Source organism: Cyprinus carpio, chromosome B22, assembly GCF_018340385.1.
Source record: "Cyprinus carpio isolate SPL01 chromosome B22, ASM1834038v1, whole genome shotgun sequence".
NCBI lineage: Eukaryota > Metazoa > Chordata > Actinopteri > Cypriniformes > Cyprinidae > Cyprinus > Cyprinus carpio.
In genome coordinates, this window is record NC_056618.1 from 3,941,314 (window position 1) to 3,951,932 (window position 10,619).

Genomic DNA, 10,619 nt, shown 5'->3' on the forward strand with positions numbered 1-10,619 from the left:
TCCGCAGCATCTTTTACATGGACTTTATTATATTAACCCCTTAACTGTCACCCCCCATTTTTTAAAATAGGCATTGAAGTGCACTATCCAAACTTAAATAGTTGTATTTTATGAACACTTGGAATATAGACCTAAGGTTGGTCTCTTTTTAAAGAAGAAAATTAGCAGATTTTGGCAAAAGTTGAATTTTTTCAAAAAAATTAAGTATCAAAAAGTTATAGAAGTTTAAATGTACTGTAAATAAAATGCGCTATATTAAATTTATTATATTTGATTTATTATAAATATTTTTACATAACAGGTTTTACTCTAAAATTGGTATAAAAATTGAAAAAGCCTTGTGTCTAAATGGAAGTTTTATGTTTCCAAATTTGAAGTTGATCTGATAAAAATTGAGGTTCCTGTGAGATTTTATTTTAGGGCGTCATACCATAAACAAACCACTGGGAGCCATCAAAACTCCCTTTGAATTTTGTTTTTAAATGAATTTTTCCCTAGATTTCTCTGTCAATTTTACTTCTGTACTCAAAATAACCACCAAATATGGAATCCTGAGACTCAGACCTTTCCAATGATATGTTTGTTGCCAAGATTATATAAAAGTTTTTGATTCTAAAAGACCGTAATGCATTTTGTAATATGACACTTGACACTGCCCACTAAGGGGGAGGAGGGCCCGCCATAAGATTTTAAAGTACCATTTCCATGGTAACGCAATGTCCGATTTCAAAATGGCTTTCACAGGATGAATCTTGGGCTTCTAAGCTTTCAAACGATATATAATTTATGATGATTACTAAAAGATTTTACTATAGAGAAAAAGGACAACAAAAAAAAGAGCACCAAGCGTCCCACAGGTGGGACGGTTGACAGTTAAGGGGTTAAAATAATAAACAATACAATTTCCAAAACACACAATTTGACCATAACGTTTCAGAAGAAATCCGATGCTGTCGTTTAACATCACTGATAAATGTGTCTTTGGTCTCAGATCTGAGATGATTGGAGAAAAAAACTATTTTACATTGAGATCAAACATCAAAAACCCACAGTATGACGTACAGAACTCCCTTTTGTGCAAATGTCTTGGGCGTGGATTGGTCGAAAACATGGCTGTATTTTATGAAACGCGTTATAGTTATTGTTTAGTTTTTAGATAATAGGCAGTTTGTGCTATATATGCAGTTAGAAACCGTAATAGCGATCATAACCAGACGCTTTTAGTTTTTAGTCTTTCTGCAATCTTTCTCGCCCTCCCTGTATGAAGTTGAATGAAGTTAAGTGAAGACTGTCCATTAAAGGAATACAAGAAAGAGTTTCCCTGAATGCGGTTGTTGCCTTGTTTTTTAAAAAACATTATTTTTATTGGGTTAAATTCCGTATTTGCTGGCCTTTTTAACACTCACTTATATTGTCTTCCTACATAAACGTCATAAAATAATAATACTGGGATGCGAGTAATTAATCTTTTTTAATTTAACATTTTTTAAAAAAAGCAAAACTTATAAACATTGAGTGTTTGATAATGTCTAAATATACAATGCAAAACATAATAAATAAATTAATAAGCTTTTATGAACGGTAAAACTCTTTACAGCAACTAGAGTAGAGTTTAATAGATGTAGGCTATATTTATTAAACAGCCATACGAGCATCTAGTGATTAAACCATGCATTACATAGCAATATTATTTTTCTGGCCACCAAACGCCTCCGATTTGCCTCTTTGCAACATTTTCTCTATATATAACCCTAAATAATACGCTAATTATAATATAAATAAGCATATTAGAATGTTTTTTAATGCTGTCTCTTCATCACCCCCCAGAATTCCCCGAAGGGAACCTCATAATATTCATGAGCTCGGCCTTCGCTGTAGTAGGATTGGCTAATTCGACTCTTATACGTCACAAGAGCTGGTTAGTCAAAACCACAAAACACAACTTTTAAACTGCTTCCTTCTGAACATAAAAAAATACATAAAACTCTAACTGGTGATTTTAATAAGAGTGTAATATTATTTTTGGAGATTTGTTTGAATGATTAATTTTTAGTATGTCAAACATTTTATCCACACACAAAAATCCAAAACAAAAAAAACTTTACTTACATTTAGTAATTTTAGTAGATGCTTTTATCCGAAGCGACTTACAAATGAGGGACAACAGAAGCAATCAAAACCAACACAAGAGCAATGATACACAAGTGTTATAACAACACAGTACATATAGAAAGGTGTTTTTTTAATTCATTCATTTTTTTTAATTAATTTTTTTAATTAATTTTTTAATAGAATACAAAAAGAATAGATCAAGTTAGTGTTTAGTTTTTTGTTTTACTTTTTTAAAACCGAAAAAGTATCTCGAGAGTCTCCGAAATGAACAATAACACACAATAGTTTATTAAAAGATCTAATTATTATTTATTACTACACTAATTAATTAGAAACCTAATTTTACATGTTAAAATTATTTATATTTAAATGTCAGCTTTCCGGTGTAATCTCTCACTGTACTGAAAAACTGAAGAAATGATGTGTTATGAATATTATATATTTATTGTGTCAAAGCTCACTTCCAGTGATTTATTTGATCTTTTTGCATAACATACACATGTATTTAATGACTGTAAAAACAAAGGAAGACTGTTGCATAAAAAATTCTCACTCGTTTTCTTCTTCACAAACTCTGTTGAATGTAGAGAAATCTCTCATGAACAGAAAAAAAAACACACAACATCGAGTTCAAATGCCGTCTTCTGTTCAGGAATAACATGCTTCGCATGTTGATGTCAATGAAGTAATACGGGTGGTCTGATTTGGGCAGTTCTAAAGTCACATGATCTCTCCGCTCAACTGCAGAGTCTCTTGGCGTCCAGGGGCTGGGACTTATGATCCGCGTCACCGCGCTGAAACGTTTGGACGTGCCGTGTTGCTCCGCCCCCTCCAGAAGCTCCTCCTCCTCCCTGTAGCTCACGCTTAAGCCCCGCCTCCATCGGGTCATCTGCCACATCTGTTAGAAGATCAAAATCTCTTTATTGACACTTTGAAAGGTGGACATATTGGCATTCCACTTCAGAAGAAAGTCGTTGTAAGGGTTTGCGCTTCACCTCGTGTGAGTTCGGCCCGTGTTCTGCTGCTCGGTGCGCACCTGACGCATCAAACCCCAGGTTCCTCTGACTGGCCCTCTGTGTGGCACACCATGGGAGCGAGGAGTAGTCCTTACCTGCACACACACGGGTCAGAACATATTAAACCGGTTTCAGCGGTGGGTTAGATAGTGTTTAGCGTCCCTCCATACCGATGATGCAGCCGGCGCTGAGCTGGACGTCTTCTGGCGCTTTCTCCACGGCTCGTAAATATACTGGCGAGGGAGAGTTCGTTCTTCAGAACGGGCGGGTATTTCCTACAGATCAAAGACAGGACACAATGTCATGATATTAAACAGTGGTGGGTGTGTCTGTGGCGAATTGAACACAATGTAATGAATATTGAAAATATAGTGGAGAGTGTGGCGAATTGAACACAATGGCATGAATATTAAACTGGTGGGTGTGGCGAATTGGAACACAATGTCATGAATATTAAACAGTGGTGGGTGTGGCGAATTGGAACACAATGTCATGAATATTAAACGGTGGTGGGTGTGGCGAATTGGAACACAATCTCATGAATGCTTAAACGGTGGTGGGTGTGGCGAAATCTGGAACACAATGTCATGAATATTAAACGTGGTGGGTGTGGCGAATTGGAGAAACAATGTCGTGAATATTAAACGGTGGCGGGTGTGGCGTATTGAAACACACAATGTCATGAATATTAAACGGGGGTGGTGGGTGTGGCGTATTGAACACAATGTCATGAATATTAAACGGTGGTGTGTGTGGCGAATTGGAACAACAATGTCATGAATATTAAACGGTTGGTGGGGTGGCGTCGGTGTGGCGTATTGGAACACATGTCATGAATATTATTAACGGTGGTGGGTGTGGTTCCTTTGTGGCGTATTGGAACACAATGTCATGAATATTAAATGGTGGTGGGTGTGGCGTATTGAACACAATGTCATGAATATTAAACGGTGGTGGGTGTGGTGTATTGAACACAATGTCATGAATATTAAACGAATTGGAATTGGAACACAATGTCATGAATATTAAACGGTGGTAGGCGTGGCAGATCAAATTCAGAACATCATAAATGTAAAACAGAGTGGTGGGCGTGGCATATCAAACAAAAACCTCATGATAATAAATTGTGATAGCCGTGGCATATCAAAGGCAGATTAGCATGAATAATAAATTCACATTGACATAAAAATGTAGTGGATTTGGCGGATCAAACGCAGAATGTCATGAATATTAAGCAGAAGTGGGCGTGTTAAATCAAATCATTAAAGTGGCTTGTTCGATGATACCTCACATACTGTCCTTGAGGGTCAGTCCGACGACCGAAAGCGCACGGGGCAGAAGATCCTGGTGTATTTGTGGAAGAACGCGCTAGCGGATAACCACATCCAGTTCCCGGCGTTCACGCTATAGTCCGCGTCCAACAGGAGCTCCTCGAACACCTGAGAACTGACACAACTGAAGTACCTGCATGAAAGACTCAAACACACCAACAAGACCCAAAGTACCTTCATGCCTCCCTCTCCAGCTGATCCAGAGATCCCCTCGCGTCAGGAAGCAGGCCACGGCGTGCCGCGCCAGATGATGGGATCACAGCCCTCCTGACGCAGCTGGGTCATGATGGCGTCGATCCACGGGAAGCCCGTCTGAGCCTGACGGATGGAGACCAGAGGATGTTATCGGGACACGCTAGGGTATGGGCGATATAGGCTTAACAATCTTATCACAATAAACTCCACATGCATCGCAGAAGTACACATTCCAGTTCCAGATTGTTGACGGAGCTCATCCTTTAGCAATAAACTCCTTCCGCCACACAGTCGCACACAGAAATATGTCAACAACTAGACTTTATCGTTATTAACACGGGAAGACTAATTCTTATCATGGGGATCCCGTCCCTAACTGAAACCACACAAAAACAGCAGGAAAGACCTCAAACATGCGGTTCTCTTACGGTTCTCCATTTCTCCAGAGCCTCTGGATCGTGATACCAGTCGATCTGCCGACAAAATAGGGTTTTCCCCTGCATCTTGGTGAAGTTCGGCGTGGCCGACGCGGTTGTTTTGTTTGTTTTGTAGAAGAACTCGCGCCACAGAACCTGACCCTGGAGAGACACGGGCGGCAGCGAGTGGTTCTTCGATGCGGACTCATGAAAGAAACGTCAGAGAGACAACGTTAATGTTTAACAAAAGGTCAGGTGAGTTTGCAGAAAATTGAGATAAAACAAGAGAACGCAAAATAATTTCCAAGTAGTGAATTAAAAACACCAACACAATGATACTACTGTAAAATAAAATTAAATAAAACAACATGTAATGATAACGACTTTGTTTTAATTATTTTCAAACAGTACGCTAGTATTTCTTTGTAGTAGCCACAGGCACTCATTTTAGCTAAATGAAAACTTTACGAAAAGTGCTTAATTTACATATTATTAGTTTATTCAGCAGTGAAAACTATAATAAAACAGTTTCAATTCATTAAAATTGACTATTTCACTTAATATGTGCTTAATGATAATGTGCGAGTATTTGTTCATTAGCATTAGCAACATGCTAACATTAGCCTTAACTGGAATTAACTTTGTGGGTTAATTATAAATTTACTGCAAAGTATCAAAAAAAAAAAAAGCTCTAAGTCAAAAACAATACACTATTTCACACATTATGTGCATATTATGTGTTTATTAGTGTCGTTAGCTTAGCAAACATGCTAAAATCAGTTGGCGCTGAAATTAACCCTGAAGGCGGAATATAAATATACTGGGAAGTTTTAATGAATGAAATATCTATAGAAATACACTACCTAACGCAAAATCTGTTGTATTTGTGCTTTATTAACATTGTTAGCTTAGCACCATGCTAAACACCAGTTGGTTGGAATCATCAGCCTTGAGGTCTAATTATACATATACAAATTTTCAATAAAATATAGTATTAACTCGTTAAAAATAGACTACTTCGCACAAAATCATTGTATTTTTGTTGATTAACGTTGTTAGCTTAGCAACATGCTAACATCAGTCGGCTGGAATATTAGTAAGGGCTGATTATTACACTTCAAAGTTTCAATTAAATATGATAGTAATGCATTATTAAAAATACGCTACTACTTCACCCAAAATCGTTGTGTTTTTGATTAACGTTGTTAGCTTCGCAAACATGCTAACAACAGGCTCTACTGGGGAATCCGCTGTAACAGAAGAATCTCTCACGATTCTCTCGTTCTGTTCTGTTTGTGTGTTTGCACAGAGCTGCTCTCGTGGAGCATGTTGCTCCGGTGGTTGTAGTTAGCATGCTGTGTGTGTTATGAGCGTGCGCTGACCTGCGCGCAGACGCTGCGGAGGGCGGTGGTAGAAGGTGCGGACTGACAGGCAGCCCAGACTCAGGTACGGACTGAGGCCCGTGGTGCTGGGCAGCAGAGAGTTTCGGAACCGTCCGCGCTTTGGGAGAAGTTCGCCACCCATCCCGCACACACAGGAAATCTCACACATCATCACACGCTAGCGCCGCTTCACGCCTCAAACACCAATCAGATTCATTCACTGACGGTTTTCATTCATGTACGTCTCTGTTCCCGTGTGGACACACTGTAGCATTATTTTTGTTTATTTGTGTTTTTATTTGTTTATTTTTATTTTTTTTCAGTCAGTTGCCAAGGGCAACATTTCTAAAATTTCATTAAAGTTTTTTTTTTTTTTTTTTTGTGCTGTCAAATGATTAATCCGGATTAATCGTATTCAAAATAAAAGTTTGTTGTTGTCACGCCCGCCTCATTTTTTAAAATAGGCATTAACGTGCACTATCCAAAATTAAATTGTTGTATTTTATGAACACTTTGGAATATAAACCTAAGGTTGGTCTCTTTTTAAAGAAGAAAATTAGCAGATTTTGGCAAAAGTGGAATTAAAAAAAAAAATAATAATAGCAAGCTAGCTTTGAAAGCAAGATCCCACCCTCCAGACTTTCAAACAGCAGAACACAAAAAATGTTTTTGAACCAAATATAAAGTTTTTAATCTAATATTTATATTTAATTTCACCTTTCGGTTATTGATAGTTGTTTTCAATAGTCTTAGTACTTAAATTTAAACTTATTTTTTTCAATTATAATTTTTTTCAGTTTTTCATCTAATATTTCTATTTTATTTAAACTTTATTTTGATAAGCGACGATGGTTTTTAATAGTTTTAGTTAGAATGAACAATAACTGCATTAACACAACTGATTTAAAATATTTCTATATATTTTAGTTAACAATAACAATACTGATGCAGCTAAATATATAAGTGCATTTAATATTTATATTTTACTTTATTTCAGCTTTACTTAGCTTCAGTCATCATAAAGTATATTTATGTGAAACTATATTATTTAACAACTACTTAATTAACTAACAGTGATGCACCTGCTTTTTCCAGTTGTTCAAAGACTGAAGCCAAAGAAAAACCCTCCCTTCTGAATAAACTCAGTGAAGGAATGAATCAGTGAACGAATCAGGCTGCAATGAAAAGATTCGAGTCACGGAGATGAATCAGACCTGACTCTGGAAGTGTTTGTGGAGTCTCTGGAGCGCGTGTGTCTCTCCGCAGGGCCACAAGACCTCAGAGTCAAGCTCCAGACCCAGATCAGCTGGAGACGGGACTCTGTACGTCTGCTCGTGAAGCGGCTCCGCAGGGGGCGAGCATCTCCTGCACACACAACCTCACAGAATCACTCACAGAGTCCTCCATCTGTGTGTCAGTCACACACACACACACACACACACACACACAGAGTCCTACATATGTGTGTCAGTCACACACACATCCTCAGCACTGACGTCCCGCACCGGTTCCTCCGGTTCACCCAAAACAGACAAAACCTGCAGGAACTTCTTGTACGTGAGCGGAGGAGAGCCGCCGCAGGCCTTCACGATCCTGGAGAGAAGAAACAAAACACACTCATACAGTCCTTCAGGAACATCTGACTTCACACCAAGACACTATTACAATTCTTGCTACTTTTTTAAATGATACTGTAGTTAAGGAACAAAACACACTCATACAGTCCTTCAGGAACAACCTTCAACTCCAGGGTCACATTTATTTCAGTTTCTAATTAAAACTTACATTTAACTTTAAGTTACCAAAAATATTTTTTAATAACTAACAACAGTAACACTGATTTAAAATATTTCTGTATATCTTTAATTCATTTATATTTCAGTTTTAATTTGAGTAATTTCAGTACTTCACCTTCAGCTTATTTTAGTTAGTTGCCAAGGAAATATTTCTAATTTTTAAGTTTTTTAAGTTTTTCTTCAAATATTTATATTTTACTTTATGTAAATATTATTTCAATTACCTTAAACAGTTTTAGTTAACTATAACAGTACTGATAGTCTGATTTAAAATATTTCTGTATCTTTAATTAATTTATATTTCCGTTTATTTTTTAGTAAATTCAGTACTTCTTAACTTAGTTCAGCTAGTTGCCAACATTTCTAACTTTTAAGTTCAAGATTTTAACCTAATATGCATATTTTTATTTATTTCTGCTCTATTTTAGTTACTGGGAGGTTAAAATTTATTTTTGTTTTAGTTTAATTTTAGGAATTTCAATACTTAAACTTATTTCAGTTAGTTTTGCCAGGGCAGCATTTCAAAATTTTCTTCAAGTTTTGGAAGTTTTTCTTAAAATATTTATATTAAACTTTATGTACGGTTAATTTAAATTAAGAATTTTAAGTTAAATTTTAGTAATTTCAGTACTTAAACTTATTTCAGTTAGTTTCACCAAGGCAACATTTGTAACTTTCAGTCAAGTTTTTTAATCTAATATTTATATTTTAAAACCAGAAGCTAAAAATAAATGTAATTTTCTACTTATTAGATTGTGTTTTATTAACACTGACACCTACCCCAACCCTAAACCTTTCCCTTACAATAATACAAAAACAGTAATTATTGTACAGCATGACAAAAACAATGCTATAGAGACAGAGCTCATTTAGGCCACGCCCACACCTGTACACCATCTAGCCTAAACCCGGTCGCACCTCTTGACGTCGTAGAGCGTGTGCGACACATGCGTTGTACGTCTGGAGTCCGCGCCTCCTGTGCCAGCGCTTGTATTTCCCGCTCCATGCACGCATAATACGGCTCCACCTCCGTGTCGTAGCTGATCTGTGTGACGCCCCACCGGGTCACGAGGACGGCTCCACCTCCGTGTCGTCGATTCGCCGTCGACCCGCGCAGGACGTAGAGCCGCGAGCCCAGCGCCCGCAGACGGGTGTCTAGATCCTCCAGACTCTGCAGGATGAAGCGCAGCCCCAAGCCCATCGCCCCCTCCAGGAACGTGCGGTCCAGGACATAGACGGGGAAGAGCGCGGCGGAGCACGCCAGCGCCCCCAGCAGGGTGGGGTTATCATGCAGCCGCAGGCCCTTACGGAAGAGATGGATGGTGCGCTGACTCATGACGACTGAATCACGATCCGAACACTTCAGTCTGGAACAGAATAATGCAACAAAATGTATTAATTACAGTGCTTTACCTTCCTGATAATCTCCAAAACATGGTATTATCATGGCAAACGTTTTATATATATATATTAAAAAATATGTACAAAACAAACAACAACAAAAAAAACATGGCATTTCAATCATTTTATGGTCCAAAACAATGTATTACCGTGGTAAAAAAAAAAAAAACATGGCAGATAAGGTCTAAAACATGGTATTATCATGGCAAAAGTTATTTTGTAAAATACCTTAAAAATACACACACAAAAAAAACACACACAAAAAAACCCATGACATTTCAATCATGTTATAGTCCAAAAAATTGTATTACCATGGTATTTGTTGAGAGCAAGTGAATGAAAAAGTTTTGAAAGTTGACAATATTTATATTGTTTTTAATGTTGTTTTCATGGTTTGAAGTTATTTAAAAAATACATTTAAAAAAAATTTACAAAAAGAAACAACAAAAAACATGGCATTTCAATCATTTTATGGTCCAAAACATTGTATTATCGTGGTAAATAAAAATAAAAAACATGGCAATACATTACTGATAAGGTCCAAAACATGGTATTATCATGACAAAAATGATTTTAAAAAATACCTTACAAAATACGTACAAAAAAATAACTACAACAACAAAAAAACATGCCATTTCAATCATGTTATGCTCCAAAACATTGTATTACCATGATAAAATAAAAAAAACATGGTGGTTTTCTCATGATATGATGATCAGAAACATGGTCTTACATTTATAGTAAGGTCCAAAACATGGTATTATCATGATAAATGACAAAAACCTGCACGGCATTTCAATCATGATATGGTTCAAAACATGGTAAATTAAAATATATAAATAAACAAATAATAAAAAAAACATGGCACTTCAATCAGGATATGATCCATAACATGTTATTGACAGAGTAAATGTCAAAAACACATTGCATTACCTTCATGATAAGGTCCAAAAAATGGTGTCATCATGGT

The 10,619-nt window shown here is 36.8% G+C and overlaps 1 protein-coding gene across 1 annotated transcript in view; it reads right to left on the reverse strand.

Moving 5' to 3' along the window:
• The window catches only part of LOC109075252 (cryptochrome-1), a 198,361-nt gene that overhangs the window by 186,530 nt on the left and 1,212 nt on the right, over positions 1-10,619 (reverse strand). Inside the window, 5 exon segments of the mRNA XM_042749334.1 lie at positions 7,667-7,780; positions 7,901-8,045; positions 9,167-9,201; positions 9,203-9,220; positions 9,222-9,615. Coding sequence (XP_042605268.1) covers positions 7,667-7,780; positions 7,901-8,045; positions 9,167-9,201; positions 9,203-9,220; positions 9,222-9,615 — 706 coding nt within the window.